Source organism: Colius striatus, chromosome 3, assembly GCF_028858725.1.
Source record: "Colius striatus isolate bColStr4 chromosome 3, bColStr4.1.hap1, whole genome shotgun sequence".
NCBI classification, from domain to species: Eukaryota; Metazoa; Chordata; class Aves; order Coliiformes; family Coliidae; genus Colius; species Colius striatus.
Window position 1 is genome coordinate 39,454,173 of NC_084761.1, and position 22,300 is coordinate 39,476,472.

The 22,300-nt window shown below is 40.0% G+C and overlaps 1 protein-coding gene across 2 annotated transcripts in view; it reads left to right on the forward strand.

Moving 5' to 3' along the window:
- ADGRL3 (adhesion G protein-coupled receptor L3) overlaps positions 1-22,300 on the forward strand; it is a 337,944-nt gene that overhangs the window by 231,875 nt on the left and 83,769 nt on the right. For both annotated transcript variants that reach the window (XM_061992427.1, XM_061992428.1), the window contains 2 exons: positions 1,504-1,607; positions 9,046-9,231. In XM_061992427.1, the coding sequence (XP_061848411.1) occupies positions 1,504-1,607; positions 9,046-9,231 (290 nt within the window). The remainder of the gene's footprint in view (positions 1-1,503; positions 1,608-9,045; positions 9,232-22,300) is intronic.

Here is a 22,300-nt window from a genome sequence, read left to right on the forward strand (position 1 = left end):
TACTTTTACCCCCTACTTGTTTTCTTCCAAAAGGTTGCTTTTGGAAATTTTCTGTAAAAATTAAACCACAGTTGAACGAAGAATGGATTTTGGCATATGGTCCAGTTTACTGTATCTTAACAATTGCAGTTTTCTAAAAGTATTTATTTTTCAAGCTAGTCTCGGTGTCCAGTCCCGAGAACCTGCTTGTCAAGAAGGTGGAGGAAATTGCCTGAAAGTAAGGGCTGGATGGATCTGGCTTACAGAGGAGACTGTCTATTATTTCTCTCCTCCATTGCCTTGGAGAGCTATTCAGACCTGTGTATATGAATAATGATTCTCTCTTGAATTTGTTGAGGTCAGACTGGTAAAACATATGTTAAAGTATGAGAGGCATGGAAAGACATCAATGGTGAAAATAGGTAAAGAATATTTTTTCTGTATTTCCCCAGCCCCACTTGGTAAAGTTAATGCAATACGTATCATGTTGTTCCCAGAGAGGGAAAAGGATGTTCTGAACTGAAACTCTGACAAGGAAAAAAAAAAAAAAAGATGGAAAACAAAGGCTGGCTACAGGGTGCCATTTTCTAAGCATGAGAGCTAAGGACTAGATGAAAATAGCTAAGGAAAAAAAAATAACCCAACTTGTTGATAGGGGAAAGCAATGAGCCTTTCTCATCTCTAATTTCAGTGATTCATGCAACTTGTTAAAAGCTGTGGTGTGTTAGCAGTGGGCTTCTTCCAGTTCCCTTTGAAGACATGAGCAAATTCTCACTGGTTTTAATCCAAACTACCATCAGACCTAGCCTGTAATTCCTCCTCTGCTGAAAAGTTCTTCTCTGCAGGGCTGAGCACTTTACAGCATGCAGAGTCTTTAATCTATGTGTATTGGCTTTCTTACTTTTTAAAGGTGTTTGGCTGTACCATTTTGGATGCATTTCTCTTTGTCTGGAAAGACCTGCCTGAGGCACTTTGTTGTCTGTTGCAGCAGGAATCTGCTTTGGCCTGTACCAAACAAAACTATTCTCGAAAGTCCCTCTGGTCTGTTGAGGGTAGACAGGAAAGTCCTGTATTATATCTTTGCAGCATTTAAACTTTTGTGTATTTCCACCCAAATGATTCAACAATGATTCAGAGCAGCAAAATCTTTGTGAAGGAACAAGGAAGTCAAGGCACAGGGTCTGATTCCGGGGAGCATTGGGGCAGAGCACTGAGAGTTCTGGCTCCCCATTTGCGATCCAACTTCAATTTCTTAGTCTCTGACAACTTTTCTGCCTAGCAAAGCAGAGATAACATTCCTGCAATACCTCGTAGGTCTTTTATTTCTTAGGGCACCTAAGCACTAAGATGATGGGAGACTAGGACACTGAGATGACTTACAAGTGTCCTTCTGAGGTCCTAAGCCCTGATAAGGTCCCAGGCTTTGCATGAGGTATCCATCATTGTGAAATGAAGCCTGGAATATGGAGTCCTGGGGGCAAAATGCAACAAATAACACTGAACACAACAGCTTTATTCTTCCAGGTGTTGCAACTTTCCGGTGTCTTGCACCAGATGGGATCTGGGAGCCCCAAGGACCTGATCTCAGCAACTGCTCTTCTCCCTGGATCAACCACATCACTCAAAAGGTAAAACTTTTCCTTTATGTTGACCACACATAGTCTACACACTGACTTCCCTGAGCTTGCTGGTTATTTTCACAACAAGGAACCCAAAGTGACCAAATGAAGCATGAGCCACGTGTAGTAGCAAGGAATTGCAAGGAGAAAGCAGACTGTAAAAGTCTAATGGAAAATGAGGCGAAGAGGGTGAGGGAAAGGCAAAGGAGAGAGATAGGAGAGTGTATAAACTAGTGTGAATGACAGTTCTTGTTTGTGGCAAGAAAAGGAGGAAGAGGAAGGAACAGGAGGTGAGTGAACATATGGAAAATACTGACTTACTGCGAAAGGAAACTTTCCCTTTCACACATCCCTAAGGATTTTCTCATGCCACGCAAGCACAGGATAGACTCTGTAGTTGAGAACTCTAACAAAGAAAGGCAGGCTTCATATGAACTATTTGCGTTGCTCTTCTGACTTTCTGCCCAAATTGCAAAAGAACTGTTGGAACAGAAAACAGTGGCACAGTAATGCATATCTGTTGACTCTTAAGTGCCTTGATGAATGTTTTGTAGCACTTCATCATTTGTCAGTGTTAAAAGTGCATTAACACGTGAAAATAGAAGTTCGAGGCAAGCAGAGCTTATTTGGTAGCAATATGTTGAACGTTTTTATTATTAATGCACAGTGGTGCTTTCAACTGATTTCATTACAAACAGAGACCAGATGTGTGTTTACGCCATAGAGTCTGTGGGCTGAATCCTTATTATAGCAATTTGTGGCCAGTCCTTTAGCCAGAGTGAGTGAGTCCCACTGTTGCAGGCTGGCTGTGCTGCTGTGTGGTAGCAACACTGCACTCCCGGAGGGCCAATGCTTGCTGATGAATGAGATGGAGTAACACTACAGGAAAGACTCTTCGGCTTTCTTCTCCATGTCCCCCATCTCAGCTGAGGCTCAACAACCTGTGGATCGCTAGCACGCACATCCTTGGTCTCACTTCATCTGTGTTTATACCCATCCCTCCTGAGGACAAGGGACAATATCAATTAATTGTGGTGCTGCTGTGACATGGTGCAGCCATTACAAAGCCTATGGTCATTCTGTCCCACATGGGCGGGTGGGCACCTCTCCTGCCGTACTCTCAGCTATCTGATTAATAAAGACTGTCTTTCCTGGCATTAGCAGCTGTGCAGCTCTTGTTTTATGACCCACGTACTTATCCTGGAGGGGTTAATATTAATTACTCCAGCCATAATTCACCCTGGCAGCTGAGAGACCTCTTGCTGCTCAGTGAAGATAGCTAGGCCATTAGCCATTAGCAGAGGGAAATAATAGCCATCAAGGTTAGGCTTATTTTATTTGAAACCCCAGCTATCATTTGCGTAACAAATGAGCCTCATTTAATGTTACACTCTTTCAAAGCAAGCTAAAATTGAAGAAATGGATTTTCAGAACTGCCCAATAGATTACAATTGGGGCTGAATAATAATAATAATAATAATAATAATAATAATAATAATAGTTGTTGTTATTATTATTATTACTAAATTGAATTATTTTCAGCTTTGAGAACCTTTCACCAGTTGGTGGAAAAACTAGGGGGACCTGCCAAATGACTGAATCTAAACTTTCGATGCCTGAGTGGGAATCCACTGTGATCTTGAGATACATGGCCTAGTTTCTGTGGAGAGCTACTACAAAACATAGAATCATAGACTCATAGAATAATAGGGGTTGGAAGGGACCTTTTAGAGATCATCTAGTCCAACCCCCCTGCAGAAGCAGGTTCACCTAGATCAGGTTGCATAAGAACATGTCTAGGAGGGTCTTGAAGACCTCCAAGGAAGGACATAAAGACTTTCCAAGAGTGACTTTTGAGGGGAAAGCCCTGTCAGGCTTGCCTGATGGCTTGTTTTGAGGTTTGCGTTCAGTAGGACCCTTACAGTAAACACAGATATAAATTACTTATGAAATAACTGATAGCCACTCAGTTTCCCTGACCAAGCAGGGAGCTTAGAAATCATCACTGTGCTTAGAGACAGGGACTGATGTATCCATAAGTCAGACACTGGAGTCTCCCTGCTGGGGACAGGACATTTCCCTGGCCCAAGCTTGCAGATTTGCTCCAGCACCTCTCTAAAGCTGAAAAAAGAGCCTTCCTTTTCTAAGCCAAGCTGGTTTTGAGGCAGCTAGAGGAAGCCATAAGATAGCCATGCCACGAGGACAAGGAGTAGTCACACCCAGCAGCTCAGCTCTCCTGCATTCTCAGCTCTCAGGTCACCTATCCCGCAGCATCTGCAGCTTCAACACAGCTTACAGAATGCATAGAAAGATTGGCAGCTAGGGCTCATACCTACTCAGCATGTCTTCATTCTTAATCCGCTTTGTATCCCAAAAATACTCTCTTCTGTCAGCTACTGAATCCAAGCTGCTTAGGAAGAAGGGTGATGGGTCCCCTGAAGGGATATCAGCCAAGCCAGAGAGGATGGTAGGGAAATGCTGTGCTTTCCTTCCATGTCAGTGTAGTGAAGTATTATTACATCTTTTCTTTCTCCTGCTGTGTGCAGACCATACGTTGAGTGTTTGCCTGCTTGCATCATGGTATTAGGTTTTACAGCCCTCTGTTAGCTTCCATTAGAATTATTGTGCTTGATAGAAGATCAGAACAAATGTCTGTTTCAGCAATTCATTGGCCCCCTGACATTAACTTTATTGTTGGTGCCTACCATGCCTTTGTAAAGTATCAGGAGAATAAACTTGCCATTGCAATTGAATTATGCACTGCCACCTGGGTTATTTCTAGAGTCAAGCAGTAAAAAGAAGCAAAAAGGTCATCTTTGGATACATTGCATCTCCCTGATCATGAGGTCACACATTCAGTCTCAGCCTGTTTCACCTCTTGCTTTCATCAGTACTGTGTGTGACATGCTTGAAGATATATTTTCCTTGCCTCAGCTTTCAGTTGTGGGTGCTTCCTGTGAGAGGCACTGATACGCTCAACTTCAAGCCTCTGAGAGGAGGCAGAATAGAAAGTGTTGTGTCCATGAATGCATGAAAACAGACTGTAAATCTAAAGCACATGGCATATGTGTTCATATTGTACTCTTGAATAGCCTAGATGACACAGTCACAAAAAGCAGATAAATCTTAGAGCTCAAGGTACCTCCATTACATCTTGTAGATGTGCTTCAGTTTGTGGGTGCTTTGGTTTTGTGGAGAACAGCACCGCATGGTCATATTCTCATCTGAGGGTGAAGTTGTCCTAATGTCCTGATGACACCACAATGAAATCCTCCACCTAAGTTGCTTTTGACAGTCTGTTTTCAGAACACTGTCATGTGTTGGATGGAGCAAGTGCTATGGTTGGCAGATTATTAAAGGGACATTACATGTGGTTTAAGTTGTTTCAATACCAGTTTCAAACCCACTTCACCCATGTTCTCCAACTCTGCTGTACTGTAGGGAAAGCAGCAATACAACTCTGTTGGATAACCTGTGTTTTTAACTAATTACTTATAACGTTAGGTGTCATCTGGTAAAAGCAAAATGTAAAGTTGAATGGAATGTGATAATAAAAAAAATAAATAAAAGAGGATGGTACAGATGCATAATGAAACCTCTGTCAGGGAAAGAAAACGGCATGAAGGTTTTGCAGTGTCAGAAGTTAGCCCACAGGCCCTGTTGCAATCCTGATACCTGACTGCTGGAAGCTGATGGTGTCTGAGAAAACCTGTCAGATGTTTGTCTCTCCAGAAAATAGTATCAATTCCATGGCCTTTCCAGCTGACCAGTCCGTCTGTATGTCACTGTTATAAAAATCCTCCTTTAATCTTTCATATAATCTTTTTCTTTTTTATGTAGCTCAACCTCAGACTGCAGGAAAATATTTTTGCCTTCATGGATACTGTTGTTTCAGCATATTCATTCCCTTCCCAACACTTTTTTTATTTCTTCTGAATTCTCTTCCCTAAATGCTTATTTTCTGCAATTTCTAATATTTTTATTCACCTGTCCTCTTCTGTAGCTGTTCAGTCTGAGAAAGGTAGAGCTGAAACAGCAAGTGATATTGCAGGATGGTCATTGTTAGTCTTTCCAGACAAAGCTATTTGCTTCTGTTCCTTGGCATATATGAAACAACATATATGCTCCAACAACTATTATTTCATAGTTTTTTGAGTCATAAGAAGATGTGAGATCCTGGTACAAACTTGGAAAATATTAACAAAGTGTTGCATAATGTGATTTCATTTATGCCAGTGCTCATTAGTAAATCTGGCCTGAATCCTAACAGAATGATCAAATGGAAGAGAGGAACAAATTTTTTTGATAGAATTAGAAAGCTATGTTTTATGTGTTGGCATTTTTAGCAGAAAGATTTTTTTTTTCCTCTCCTTCAAATTAGTGTTCCAAGACTAGATTTAATCAATTTGTAAAAGGCAAAAAAAGAAAAAAAAATCATCCGAAACAACCAGAAACCCAATTTGGTTTTGAACAGAATTTTTTCTTTTATCCCAGAATACTTTTTCTTTTTACATTTCATTTTTTTTTAATCAAGATAGAAAATAGAAAAATAATTATTCTCAAATTAGAGAGATAACTTTTTTTTTTTGTTTTGAGCCTCCTAGTAGATAGCTCAGTTACTTGCACATTTTTTCCCTACATCTTGCTTGCTCTCAATGTCAGCCGGACACTTGAAGAACTTGCAAGGATTGTTTCCGTGTTCCTATGTGACTATGTCAGTGTTTGGGTTAAAGAGTATTACATATTTTGGAAGAAATACCTCATGAAGAGCCATACAGCAATAATGTAGAGGATGAGGTGGAGCGATGCTTTACAGAAGGGAAGTCAGTGGTGAGCTTTGCTGAGTATTGCATAGAATTAGCAAAAAAAGAGGAATTCAGTTGTGCTGTTATAAGAGACCAGACATATATCTTACGCCTGAAATACTCAGCCAGCATTTGTGACTGATGACAGAAGTTGAGTTTAACAAGACTGCATAGGAGACACTTTGGTTTCAGTAGAAAATGCTCAAAAGAATTGAGGAAATTAATCTTAGCGTGTCATAGGGCCATCATTTTGGATAGTCCTCTTATTATGCAGACAGGCAGGATGGAAAGAGTGTTTCAGTACTGTTGTAGTCACTTATAGATACATTTTGTGTGTGACAATGAATAGGTTTGGAAATGAGTAGCTGTATCACCTGTCAACTAGACACACTGTCCCAAGGGAATGGCACATATCTGTGTTTTCAGGAAACCTAGGTGTATAAAATGAGTTTGTGTAAATATTTGTGTCCCAGGAGTTCACAGATTTTGAGTTTTAATGAGCCTTTTCTCAGGCATTTCATCCATTTTTGCCTATTTTGGAGTGTTTATTTGGTTACACTAGAATTCCTCAGATTTGCAGTTTTTAGAATCAGTCCAAGGTAAAAGGAAAGGGTTTATTGATGATCAGCCCTCCTTGCTTTTACAATCAGGTAGGAACAACAGCAGCCTGCAGTTGGATGCCACAAGAGGCTTATTGCAGAAACAAACAAACAAACAAACAAACAACTTGGCTTGGGCTTTGTAAGCAGTTGAGCAATTTGGTTTACCAGTCTGCATAGGTGCGTGACTCGAGAGAAAATGTACACATGAAATAATATTGGTTGTTTTTAATCTATCCATAAAAAAATTCTGGCCTTCCTACAGTTTTCTGCAAGGCTTACAGAAACACCATGTGTCACAATAGATACTAAGTCCCAGCAGTGAACCGCAGGAAAGTGTTGAAATTGTTTTCTTTGTGTATAGGAATTTGATGTAGTCATTCTTTAGAGTTCTGGGTGGCAACAGAAGAGGTCAAAATTCAGCCTCTGTGCTGATGCATGGCTTTCTTCAGCTGCTTAGGAGAGCGGGCAGTTTTAAGGATAGGATCTGGTTTCTATGGCATTAGCCTTGCATGCAACAAGGAAGAAATAATTCATTTTTAAAATCTATGTTATAATTTCTCTAATGGGAAGAACAACACATTATCTGCTTTATTTATCTTATCTATATCATCATATGCTTTAATTGTCTGAAGAAAAGCATATAAATATCTTCAGTTAGGTTTCATTAAATCAGATGGGCTGTTGCTGTCAAATTGATGGAACTAAGTTATTCATTTATAACTCAACTAATTGATTTACAGAGAGGTAGAAGCTCAGCCTGCATCTTTCCCTAGAATCTCGCTTTTATAATAAGCACCAGAAATTGAGGAAGCAAGAGAAATATCTGATGTTAAAGATCAGATAACTGGAAATTTCATATGAAGAATGAAGCAGACTTGGTCACTGAGCATAGCAGAGAAATGGGAGCTTCATTTGAAATGTAATCCTATGTAATTTCTCCTTATCCCTTGCAAATTCCCTATAGATTTGCATTGTGGGTCACAGAGTAGTATCTAATGGAAAAAGACCAGAAAACTCAGTAGTATATTTGTAAGGGACTGCTCATTGAAATGAGAACAGCTGCCCTGTCCTCAGTCCCCATGGCATAAAAGACAAAAGGGGTACCAGATAGAGTGCAAGAAAACAGAGTAAGAAAGGAGGAGAAGCCTCAAGAGGAAAGACAGTTTCCCAAATAATTACACAGTGAATTTCAATGAAGGTGATTTCTGAGTTTTATGTGTCAGCTAGATAACAGAAGTCTTTTAACAGAAGATTCAAATAAACAGCCTGCTTGGCTTTCCCTTCCAGCAAGCCTCTGCTTGAAGCCTTAAGCCTTTTACTCCTTGAGTTAGTGTGCTTTTATGTGCTGAGAATCACTAGGCTTATTCCAGATATAGCTGGCTACTGTGGTAAGGAACACATTTCCTGCATGCAAATGCTAAGTGGTAAATTAGCACCTGATTATTAAATAGACATGATAGGAATTGTAAACTTTTCTCTCTTGTTTATCTGGGTTATGTCATCTATTCTTGTTTGTTTTACAAGGAACTTTTTTGTGTAGGAGTTGTAACAAAAATAATCTCTTTGTTTTGAAATAGTTTTCTGGAATTAGAAACTACTTTTTCTTGACAGGAGAGACAATTTACATGGTTTTGCTTTTTTTCAACTGACATACATAAGGCAATGAGACAAGCTAACAGAAACCCTCCTTAGCATCATCATCCCATAGAAGCACTGCCATCTTTGATTGCATCAGCTGCAGTGGAAAGAAACAACTGCCCCTCCATTCCAGCATCTCCCTGTGAAAATACCAGAAGTCAACATGGTGACTGTAGCTGGAAAAAAACACTTCCATTTAGGCCATACTCAGATGCTGTATGTTACCAAACCAAGCAGACCTTTGCCACAGTTTCATTGTTGGGAGCTTCCCTTCCTCTCTTACTTTCTTTTCTTCTTTTTCTTGCAAGGAGTTGGCTTGCTTAACACTGTGGTGCTGGAAGGGACCAGAGTGTCATCACCTTAACAGGCAGACAACCTTTTCCTCTGCTTTCTTGATTGCAGATGAAGTCAGGGGAGATGGCTGCCAACATCGCGCGGGAGCTTGCAGAGCACACGAAAAACCACTTGTATGCCGGTGACATTGCGTACTCTGTGTCCGCCATGGTGCAGCTAGTGAACTTGCTGGATGTACAGCTCCGAAACCTGACTCCAGGCGGGAAGGATAGCGCTGCACGCAGCTTGAATAAGGTAAAAACAAAGGGGCTCAGGAAGGCTGAAGAAGGCTTTGACTTTCCCTGGAGAGCTATATAAATGTCTTTCTGAATGACTGCAGTTTTAGGGCAGTGATTCTTTCATAGTAGACAAGAGTACCTGGCAGTTTTTTATTTACAGTGTGTTTTATTCTGCTGAAGAAACAAAACATTTGTTAATGCCAAGTGTACTATTGGTGCTGGGAAATGTATACCCTTAGATGTGAAGATATACGAACTCCAGGTACTTCATTGCGGTCTCAGCTCTCATAGCTCAGCATGAGAATAACTCAAGTGATGCCATGGCAATTATTTTGGACTTGTGCCAGTGTGAATGAGACCAGAATTTTGTCCGGCATTTCTGGTGCTGAATCTGTCTGCGAAGTGCCACATAACATCATCCAGAAAATCTGAATATTTAAATCCCCAAGAGACAGAGAGGGTCTAGATTTTTTTTTTTTTTTCATCTTGTAACATTACAAGTGTTCCTGTGTGACCTGATCTAGGTGGACCTGCTTGAGCAGGGAGTTGGATTAGATGATCCCTAGAGATCCCTTCCAACTCCTACCATTCTATGATTCTATGATGCTGATGTGATGATCATAGGTCATTGCAGGAATATAAAGAAATAAAAGCAGACAAAAACATTTATTTACGCTGGAGATACATTTACCAAAAGTACATATGATCATGTTTGCACTTAAGGTCTTCGGGATGGTTTAGCATTAGCAGGCCTTTTTAGTGATGACCCATGACCTAGCCCAGAAGCACCTTACTTGCATGATGACAGCGTGTTTCCTGTGCCCTCTGCTTAGAGAAGAATTAATCCTTTTGCCATTTCCAAAACCAATTGGCAATACTTCATACTAAAGGTGCTAGAAGTTGACAGTTGTGGGAGGAAATAAGGGCTTTGGAGTCTGTAAGAATACGTTTGAAGTAGAGCATTTTCTTACTCCAAGGCCTCACTGAATCTCATGTAAACACATTGGCTAGGACTTTTATATAGGATTCAGACAGTGAGTTCTGCAGGTCTGATCATCAGAACCTGTGGCTATGAGTGGATGGTTATATAGACCACCTAGTTAAAATAAGACAGAGAATTTTGTTCGCAGCTGTGCAACTGGCTCTGACAGCCCTGGCATCCATGGCATCCATATAAGTGAGAATAGAACTTGATTCCAAGGTTATACAAGGAATAAATGATCCCAGCTAAGCCTGAAATTTCTTATATGTCTTCTGAAGAGAAATACTTTTAAGAGAAGTAATATTGTCTTTTTTCTTGTAAGTTATCACTGTAGACTTATACTGTTTTAGATACAAAGGCCTTCTGGATTGTTTAAGATTACAGCCACATGGGAACTAAATCCAGCATCTCATGTGCTTTGCATGTGCTGTGAATTGGGTTATCCTGATGCTTAGTTAGAATTAGTGCTGCTTCCAACTGTTTTATAACAATGTAGGTAATAATTGTATTAACTGTTACATCAGCATAACATTATTTGTTATAATCATTCCATGGTTCTTTGTTTGGTGATTTCTGACAATATCAGATAAAACCAGCAATTAATGTCACCTACTAGTGGATTTCATGACTGTCGTCTGCTTGCTCTTCTGAATATGCCCTAGCCACACCCAACATTTTGTCACTTCATCTGTGCAGGCATATATTTTTTCATCTTTTTATATCCCACCTTCAAATATTTGTTTGAATTACATAAAACGGGGTTGTATGATAGGGGCAGGTATGAGTTTCTGAGGAGTGGGGAAGACTGAGCAAGGCAGAGCTCCTTGGCTTGGGTCTCACTCCTGAGGTCCCCCCCTGCAGGCTTTCCCTCCCTGCCATCAGCTTTGCACAAGCAGCTCATACAAATCAATTGCACTCCACATTAAAATTCTAGACAACATGGAGTCCTGCAAAACAGTGATGCGAGTCAGTGATCCAAATGACAGACTCTGTAATTTACTTGCTCTCATTCCCCACTTCATTCTTTAGAAGAGCAACTGCTCTATGTTAATTTAAGAATGCATGAATTCAACTTGGAATTCATATTGGGCAAACAAAAGGCAGCAGAGTTGCTGCTCCATTTTTCCCTTCACCAATCAAGGGTATTTAAAAAAAAAAAAAAAGGAGGGGAAAAAAGTCATTTGCAAAGAGTTTTGTTTAGTGCTATTTAGTCACAAAGAAGAAATAAAATAAGCAATAGGCATTAAATATTCTTTTAATTATTAAAGGAAATGTGCTGGGGGTCTGAAAGTAATTACCTGTGCTGTTTTGTACTGGGATTTTTTACAAAGTGATGTGCAATGAATTGAAACAAACTGGTATAATCAGAATTTTTAAATGCCATCATCTTTCATAAGCCACTTTCCTGTTACTATAAGCTTTATGCTTTCCACTGAATCTGGCTTAATTAAGGTAATAATTGTTATATTGCAGACTGGCAAGACCCCCAAGTGAGTAGCTCTGTAATTTTCATCAAGGCTTTCTTTGATCTCCATTTGTTTCTCCAGAGTCTTCGTACTGGCCAAGTTTATCCAGACAAAGATTTATACTGTTACAAATTGATGAATTAGAAATTGAGATTAGGTATTACATGATATCTGGATATATTTTGTTTATTTCGGAACCTCGAAACTCTCGGGGACAAATTTGGCTCTCAGCTGTATTAACGGGTTTGCACTGCTATGAGTTGAGAGCATACCTTACTCTGAATCTCTCTTGTTGTGCAATTTCCAACTTAGGCACATCAGCAAAAACAAACCCAACCAAGCCAGTCGTTCGGAGCAACCTGATTTGTGAGGTTTATTTGCACGGAGGCAGAGCTCACCAGTTCTAGCTCACTGCTGCAGACTGCCCACAAAATCCCCCAGAGTTAAATAAGTGCCTATTTGGATTTCATAACACAGTAAAGTGCAGTTATCAGGCAGGAGACATGCAAGTTCACATCAAAGTACAGTCTTAAACATGACTCATATGGAAAAAGTGGGATTCTTTGTGGAAAAGCTGTTTGTCACATAAAGCATTTAGGTCCAGGAATTATGAAGGAAAGCACAACTCATAACAAGAAGACTGGAAAATGCATTCCTGGAGAAGCAGTTTAATCCAAAGAGGAGAGAATAGCCTCAACTGGAAATATTACATGGGATTCCCATTTCAGTGGGGAATACATCCACTTCAGTGATCCTTAAACTATCAAGAGCCCTGGGCAATGCTCACTCCTCCAGTGCAATGTGTTGTTACACCTGACATGTACCTGAGCTGGCTTTAAGCAAGCTCACAGCAGTGAATCTGGAAAGCTGCAGGTTTTGCCCTGAGGCATAAGCCTGAGCAGGTGTATCAGAATGGATCATACAGGTCCATCCTGTATCAGGATGTAGTCCTTCATATATCTTGCTACATGAAACTGGGTCCTACTCATCCAAAGCTTGGCCATACCTCACTGTGCCATCAGCACTGTCTGACTGCAGAGCCCACAGTTATCATGTAGATAACCATCAGACCCATCCTTTCAGTCTTCTTTGACCTGGAAATGTCATGTGTGATCTCCAAACTGTAAAGAAAGCCTCATTCCTTGAACATCTCTCTGTGACTGCTGTGTCTCCTGTCATCTAACAGCTGCTCTTGCAAAGCTGCTGGTCTGTGCTTTACTTCACTGAAGGAGGACTAACCTGTATTTCAGGCGCTGGCTCTTACAGCCTTCCACTGCTGCTTAACTTGCATGCTTCCTTTGGTTTCTTTGGTTTTCAGGAGCTATTTAGGAGAGAAATAAGGTTTTTATTTTTTTTATAGACAGTTTCTTCAAATTATTTTTCCATTATTCTGTCACTAACTTGTTTTTTCTATTCCGTCTTTAATCTGCTGTCTTTATGGACTCAGCTTCAGAAAAGGGAGCGCTCTTGCAGGGCCTATGTCCAGGTATTTCTTGTGTTTTTAATACACGTGTCCGCTTGTTTGACTGAATGACTGTGAAGTGGGTCTTGTCTCTGTGAATAATCTGATTACCATCTTTGTGGCAGCGAGTTCTAAGGTTAAGGTTACAGGATAATTTCATTCTTTCTCTCCCCTCACCTGCCCATTTGCTCCTGGTCCTAACAAAATTCTGAGGCAAAACCTCTGAATTAGAAAGTGGGAAAGAACACGAGAGAGGTCTGACAAGACTCATCTGGCCATCAGAATAAGCAAACAGTATGAATGTAGCAAGTATGGAAAGCAAAACTCCTGCTCACAGAGGTATCTCCTGGCCAGCTGGGTTTCACTTATGACATGTCACTCGTATAATTGCCGCCTGCATTTCCTTAGTTTGCTTTCTTCCACTTTTACACTTGCAAATTTAGAAACAATATGAAATGGCAACACTCAGCATAAGGGAGGAGGTAGGATCATAATGAAATGTAGAGCATCTTCACAGAGGGATGTAAGAAGGAGGAGGATGCTGCAAACTAAATATAGGATTAGGAACATAATGTCACATACAGTTCGCCTAGGTATGGCCCAACTTTGTAGGTTTACACTGTGTTTTACGTGAACAAGGTTAAGCCTCAGTGTTTTGGAAAGACCTCCTTGTAGGCTTTTCAAGAGTGAGGGTTTAGGTTATTTATCCTGTCACCTTGCCATATAGTATTTGCTCCAGTGACTTTTATGTAAACCTATTTGTATACTATGGGTGAGTTAGTGCTACTTTAAGAACTGTGAACATTTTACCTTCTGACTTCTGTCTTGTACTTATGAACATTGATGTTGTACTTATGGGTGATTGGTGATTATTTTTATGTATGTGTATAACAAATATAAAGTATAAAAATGAACCCATTTTTTCTGCCTATAACTGAGCTTTTCTGAAAAATTCAACTTCTATAGTCAGTATTGACTTTATTTTGTGAGTGCATACTTCGTTTAGCCTGTGGGATTAGGTGGATTAAATCTGTAGGACACTAAAGGTAAAACAGTATCCCTCTGTGCTGATAGCGTGTCTGTCTTCCTTTTAAGATCCCGTAGAAAGTAACTAGAATTGGAAGGAATTTAGGCAAGTTTGCAGTGCAATGCTCACTCCCAAGCCATCTATCTTGTCTTCTGGTACCACTGGAAACATGGTGAGATTGGTTTGACCATAGACCACACCATCCTATTGGGGACCTTGTATGCTAGGTGACCCATAGTTGTCCTTTCCACTAGTCACATTAGCATACTCCAGAGTCAAAGCATGCTCCCGATCTTTTTGTCTTCTTTCAAACAGTGGTGAATAGTGAATTTAATATACTATATAGAAAGCTTGTCATTGATAGAATAAAGTCTGAATAGTCTTCACAAACTTCAGTTTACCCTTGATTTCAAGGACTTCTCCCTTTTCACTTAGAAAATCTACTTGTTTAAATCATGTAGGCACAAACATGTGCATGCCTCCTGTCCTGTAATGGAGGGTTTCAAGAATGAATTAGGTGATCTAATTGAACCTCTCCAGCTCTGCATTGTATTATATGGAGGTAAAGTAGTATCTGGACATATTTTCTCACAGTATGTTTCCATTTGAAAAATCATGTAGCTGAAGTCATAAAAAAAAAACCTTGTGAGGGAGAGTTTGTAAGTAATAGCAATTAAGTGTGACTGCAGATATCCCTGTTACAGGCCACTTATTCTTTGTAAAGAATAAGTGAAATGTCTGGACTGCCTAAGGCAATTTAGCAGTGATTTTTCAACAAATCTTAAATAGTGAAATCCTGGACTGTTTTAAGTCAATGGGAGGTGGAAAGTTGCTAAAAAATGTGCCACCAATGGCAGGAGGAAAGAGTTCTCAACCTTGCTGACGTGATCTCCTTGTATACCATTATTGTGAAGAGTAACCTTGGCTTAATTTGTCTCGCAGGGCTGGAAGTGTACCTTCAGTCCTGTGCTCCCTAGACAAAGGAAGAGTGCAGTACAAAGTTTATGTGAGAGATGTCCAGCAATTGTAAAAATCAAAAGTGCAGTTGAGAAAAGGTGGATTTTAAGGAAAAGAAGAATGATTTAAGAAGATAATATTTGCTAAATCAGACTCGCTGTTTTCTTTGGGTTGACAAATCTAAGGCTTATGACACAGCACTTGTAACGATTGGGGTATAAAATCATCTTAAGCCACAAATTAATAATATAAATATATACGTAAAATGGATCTGGAAATTTTGCGAGTTATTCAAATATGAAACTTGGAATGCCATCGTAGTTTATCATCTCATCTCTCTGGATACTTTTAAAAAATATTGATTTTGTTTGTGCAGTGTCACAGTATTTCTTGAGTTAAAAGCTCAGAAATGTTACTTACTGGAGACAGAGGTTACAAATGCTGCTCCTTTAGCTGCAAGTGTGGTAAAGGTTCTTTTCTGTCTCAAAAATCCAACAAGAATCAACCTGACAGGTGACATGATAAGTACATATGAATATAATGACCAGACAGTTACTAGGAGATTTTTTCAGTCATGGTGATATTTAAGAAACTGTCACGTGGGCTTTAATTCATAATGCTAAGAGTCAACTTAAGCTGAGCTGACCAAGGTGGATATCCAGGATGGTTGGAGTGGCCTCAAAAAGGTATTCCATTAGTTAAGGAGAGCTTGGACCTGATGCATGTTTTTTTGGAGAGCAAAGATCTACATCTCTCATGCCCACCTTTCTATAGTGCACTGTGCTTAAACTCTGTTTTGGGAAGAGGGTTGAAAGTGAGGGAGAATGAGTCACAATGGGTGACCCATTTGACTAGCATAGCTCCGTTTGGTGAATGTTGTGTAATATAATCCAGTAAAAATTTTTAAAAATTTTTTTTCAGAATTTGTATTTTTTCATTTTCAAAATGTACTTCTCCTTAAACTAAAGCACCCAAGTTGTAGTAAACACAAAATGTATTTCTTCTGAAGGCTCTGAAGCTGGGTTTGGTGTCACTGTTTTCTTCCGTGTCTTTTGACAAATGGCATGTGCTCACTATTTCTTAAGTGCTCCTTAATTTAAAATGCCATGGATACAATTCCTCTGGCCTCTGCGGACAGAAGTGGGATAGTGAAGGAAAAAAAATTGCTGAATATTCTGATATTGCAGTAAGTGAGGCCATGTTAGCATGGAAAACTTAAACATTGGGGAAAAAACCCAGAATATTTTACTGTAAGATTTAGTAGCTGGAAACACGAACTTTAATAAAAGCTCATACTGTGTCTGGGCATGTAGAGTCTTTTGATCATATACATGCACCTGATTGCAAAATATGACATCACCTTGCTTTGCTTGGATTTGTGAGCTTGTACTTTTTGAGTGCTGCAGGTCATGAAGCCAATGCATTTCCCTGTGGCCTCTTCCCGTGTGAAAGTGCATGCAGCATTTGGGATGAAGATCTCGGAAGACAAAAACTTAACAGGATTCCCAAACATTTGGGGTTTTTTTTCCAAGCTGAAAGCTGGTCAATACAATATAGTCTGAAGGGCAGCTTTGTGGGGAGGATAGAAGGAAACTGTAGAGCATTGCTTTTTCAGCATTTTCCTGGTGTAATGGTGTTTGCTGCTCGGGTCCCTGCCATCCTCTGGGATGTAAAGCAGCTTGCCCTGTTTTGTAATTCTGAGCTTGTCTGTACAGCAAATGGTGAAGACTAAGGTGCAACCCATGCCATGATGATCACAAGGGCTTGTGGGTGCAGGTGTCATTGGAGCCACTGATGAATCTGGTGCTGAGTTGCTGGCAGGTTCCAGGTAGCAGACAGTCACAGGTGGCATTTAGTCAGAGTTATTCTTCTGGAAGTTTTCTGAGCACTTCATACTTGTTACATGGGCTGTTTAAATGGCTGTACTAAGCAAAGACGAAAGGCTTTCCTCAGAGGACTCAAGGCATTTAGTTTAGAGCTGAGTAGAAGACATTTCTTTGCTAACTTTGTAACTCTCTGCAGATAAAAGGTGCATCTGGGACTTAGCCAGTACTATTTAAAGTGGATTAATTCTGTTTGTCCCACTTCTGTCTTACTTGCATGGCTAGTGCTAACTTCCATGAAGACTAAACGAAGGAAACTTGCAGCTTTGAGAGGGAGCGGAAATTGAATTATGCTGTGTTTGCTTGTGTTTGTGTTGTGCCTGTGACAAGAAAGACTCTAACCTCCATTTACACAGAAAGGAGCAAATTAATGAGGATTTTCAAGTTCCGTGTTTGGTCACTTAATTGGCTGTATGACAGAGCTCTGCAGTGTGTGTCAAACAACTTTCAGAGTCCTCTAATGATTTATGCGTTGCTCAACTCCTGATGCTATTCTACGTGGCCTGTCAGCCAAAGTATCATTGTTAAAGTGGCTGGAATAAATTGGCTGGCAGTGTGCTTAGAATGTTGTATATTAACTTTAGCTACAGAGAGTACTTTTTCAATAGATCAAGATGTTTGCCAATCAGCATCAAAGTGTCCCAAACTTTCATTTAACATAATTAAAAGGACGTCTGAAAGAAGTGTGACTCGCAGCAGAGTTCTGCGGTTTGGTAGCCCTTTGTTAAAACTCTGTGAACTTTATATACTTCACAGCTTGAGAAACCCGCACTTGATTTGTGACAGCAAGAGGGAAACTAGAAATCCCCACCCTGTGAGTTTCTGCCATGGTGAGCCTGTTGTTAGTGGAAAGGCAGATCAAAGCAACAGCATTGGGTTTGTCACTGGACTCTGAAACTCTTTGCATAGATATTAAAAAGGAAGATGACTGCATATTCCTCTACCTACAGCTGAGCTACAGCTATGGTTATGTGCCTAGAGCAAAACTGAGAAAAAAATCTAGCATTTTCTGCCTTGCTATGTGCTTTAGGTCCTGGAATCCAGTGGCACTGGAAAAGAAGTGTCAGTATAAATATTGGCATAGAAATCAGTGAGAGATATCCCTTTGATTTGAACTGTTGGAGGAAAGGGTGTCTCATGGACTGCCTAGGAGTCCCCTTGAAGGCTATGGATATCCTGTCAAAGAGGAATATCTTGTTTGCAAACTGTTTTCCTTTCTTGCTACAGTTTTTTTCACTTCCCGAGTGCAATTACTCCAGTGGTTGCTTCTGTAGTCGCAAATCCCAAACAGTAGGACAGCAAATACAGCTGATTCATAAATGCAGCTCTCAGTTTATTGTGTGGGGAAGATCTCATTACAGAAACACATTATAAGTTAGTTCCTTTATCCCAACCAATTCCTTTTATTTCAGTCCTACAAATGCCTTCTGACCTTAAAATATTCTTCCTCATAGACTAACCAAAGCAAAACCATAACCTGGAATTCCTTAACCTTATTCTGTTTCTCAGATCTCCTACTTTTTTGTGTGCTCCCATTAGGAGGTTATTGGTAGTTTAAGGCCAAGATTGCAGCTGTTGCATGCCTAGTGCAAGACCATTAATTCCATAGTTAAACATTTTGTAGATGGCCTAATTTTAATAAAGATCAGTGCCTTTCTACTCACTGCAGTGAGTTCTCAGCACTGCTGAAATGCAGAACATTTCAGAGTCAGTACAGTTCTGGCAGCCACAGCATAAACACTTACTGTAGAGTTGAAAAGAGAAGGATACATACTCTTTCTTGAGAGCCTTTGCTGCCAATCTATGGAGCAATATTAGAAATTCCTCTGAAAGGCTGGGGGAAGATCTCCTCTGGCCTTTGCCATGACTAGTAGGATTTGACTTGGTTCACCAAGACTAAAACCTTGAGTTGCCATTCACCACTCTGGTATTCTAGGTATAGGCTGTTGCTTCTGGCTTAGTTTTGAAGGCAGAAGTGGAAATTAGCAGTAAAATTCCTAATAATTAATTTATTTTTAGGCACTCGTTGTTCAGCTAGTTTCAATCTAAATATGTTTCTCCATCTCCCTGAATATTAGAATTGCTTTGATGACCTTATTGATTTGTGAAAGCCTTAGACAATGGCCAGGCTTCCCTGTAAAAAAATGTCTTTAGTGTGTTTACTTATGCTTTCACCAGAAATAAATTTTAATTTGGAATTGAAAGAATAAAGAGGTAGGTAAAATACCATCTGAAGGTGAAGAGCCTTGTCAGACAGATTTGAAGACACTTCTCAGGTAAGAAGTAGGATTTAATGATGTTTTCCTCATTTAGGAAGCTGAAGAAATGACACGTGCATCTATTTTCGACCTGAAGTCTCACAGAGCAGATGATTGTTCCAGTTTGATTTGTGACCCTATGTAGTGGCATCGTTGATTTGCCAATCTAGAAAGACACTTAATTTCCTCAGCTCATCCCTTTCAGTGCAATAACCCTGCCGGAAGCAGCTCTTTGCATGCCCAGATCCATGCTTTCATGCTGGTCCTCTTCTCCAAAAGGTACATTCAGAGTTAACTGGTACTTTTTCTGGCCAGAAGCAAGAGTTCCACAACTTCCAGCAGAACTTGCCATCAATAGCATTGATTGTGCCTTTAACTCAATTAGTTTGGAGGCTTGAAACTATTGATAGCTTAAGAAAAAGTTTTGTTATAGCTCTAGGTATTTCATATGAATACAGAGCAAAAACAGCTGTTCTTGAGCAAGGAAGCAGGTAAGCTTTTTTTGAAGTACCACCACTTTCCAGGAGGAAAAAGGAAAAAAGAGCATAACAGTGTGATCTTTGAACAATATCTACATTTTGGTACATTTGCTCTCTAACAAGTATTTCATTATCACAGTGCACTATGAATCTGAAAGGGTTTTTGTGGGGTTTTTTTTCTCCACTGACTTTCTATAAAACCTCAAGTTGCTATTAGAAAGTGAGCTAGTAATGTTTTTGCATGCTTCAAATAAAGACGATGATGCAGTTGTTTTGGAGCAATACCTGGAGACCTCAGGCAGGACCAGAATCTCAAACCATAAGCGCAGCCTGAGGCTGTGTCTGTGTGATTGCACTCTTCAGTCTTAGCATGGCTCTTCTCAGGAAGGGTGAGCAAACGTTGTTTAATAAGGCTGTGCCAGCAAATGTCTTTGGTACAGGGGCAGCTGTATATAGCACTGCTTGTTTAGCACCATGATTTTATCAATGCAAAGCATAGCCTTGTTGCTATTAGTCTTTCTTCCCTAATTTTTTTAAGTGTGCTGCATTAGGTATTCCTGTGAGATCAAGGAAAACAAGTGTTGGCAGTATGAGACAGGGCTTTAAAATATAAAACGGATATCTTTTAATTAGACAAGTCATTGAAAAGTGGTGCTTTAATGCCCTGTGCCACTGTCCTCATTCACACAAAGCTGCTATAGAAGATAAGACCTTGGTATAGGTTCTGTGCAAGGTATCACATACAGTGTCTTCAATCTCCTCTTAAGGAGATGCTCCTTCTTAAGAGGGACAAACTACATATTTGAAAACTACTCAGCAGAATGACTCAACCAATATTTCCTGTGGGGCTTGCTGGTATTCACTTCCCATGAAGCAATACATTCTCCAGTTGTAAATTTGTTGGTAATTTTATCTTCCATCAGCTGTTTGGTGAGAGGCCAAATAAACAATAAAGGTTTAGAGAGGTCTTAAATCTAGGACAGTTGATGGTTTCCTAAGATTAGAGTTGCTGTGCCTAAAGACCATAGGACAACACAGTGTCATCCCAATTTGGCAATGAGATGAGTATGTCTAACATCTCTCAATGATTTCCAGTATTGACTTCCAATTAAAGACAGATTTCTCATTACAGAATCTGCTTTTGTTGAAGAGCAGTGCCTTGGTTGTTCCTACAGTGAGAGATAAATAAATGGATGTGGTATCACTGGATTTATACTCCCATAGCCAAATAGTCTCCCTAGACATTTCTAAAGGGGGAGAAGATAAAAATAAAAACAAATGGACAGGAAAAATTCAATTTTACAGACATGAAGAATGTCACAAAGGAAATCAATGTACAATTGGCTATTTAGTAATGTATAATTACTGTAACACTCCTAATTAGCTGCCTTTTGACAATACACCTTTTAATACCAACTTGTAAGTATCTGAGAAGGAAGGTTTAAATTTTATTTCTGTTTTGTAACCTCAGGACAAAAGAAACTTTGAGCATGTGTCCTTATTTGGGGGCAAAATCTCCCTCTGCAATTTGTTAACATTTATGTACAGTCCATGGTGCTATAAAACTGCATAATCAAAGGGATCACTGTCATTGGATTTATATTCTATGCTTGATGTTCTTGCTCTTCTCTTGATGTCCAGTTGTAACCACTGCTAGAGACATGAAAGATCCCACTGAATCTAATGTTCTCTGACTCAGGATGGTTGCTCTTTACAGGCTCGTATTTAGGGGTTTTGTCTTTGCATATATGGATACCCTGACATCACAGGCAGCATACAACTACACCTACATATCACTAGATGGAATGTCTTCTTTCTCGGCTTCCTTCCGTCATGCCCTTCCTCCCTCATTTGATCTTAGACTACTACAAAGCAGGCTATGCCTTGTGGAAGCTTACCCCTGATGTCATTGGAGTTACTTTTGTCTTTCTCACAGGGCACCTCTGTGCTTGTGCTGTCAATTCATTAAGCCCCAGCAGCCATAGTGTGGGTTCAGCACTATTCTGTGGGTGATGTTAAGGCACGTTTGCACTCCAGGCCCCACAGTTTTTGTTTGGCATGAGGCTCACAAGGAGACTTTGGAAGTTGTTCACTGAGTTGAACTGCTTTTGGAAAAGGGAACAGTCAGGGGACTTGAGAGAAACAGAGCAGAGGAAGCCAAAGGACTTGGGAAGCAAAGACAAAGTCTTTAGTGAGATAGATATCCTTTAATAGTTGGTGGTTTCTTCAAGGATAGGATTAATCTGATGTCCCTTTCACCATCTGATTGGGGATAACGCTTGCTGTAGTTCCTTCTACATTCAGTGGGAAGAGAAACTAGAAAGCATCTGGGCTCCTGACCTAGCTGCATGCTAACCTGCATGGTTCACTTCTTGAAGTGGGATGAAACTAGGTCAGAACTAGCTCCCTCTAAAAGCTCCCACAAAAACCAGGACCACTAGGGATCTCAGGTAAAACCTATCACACCATCAGTTCCTAAGAACACCTATCTTATGCCTTCTTTGTTTCAAAGGCCCTGTGTCAGGGTTAACCCAATGCTGGTCACTGAATAGCTTCACTGGGAGCTTGGTA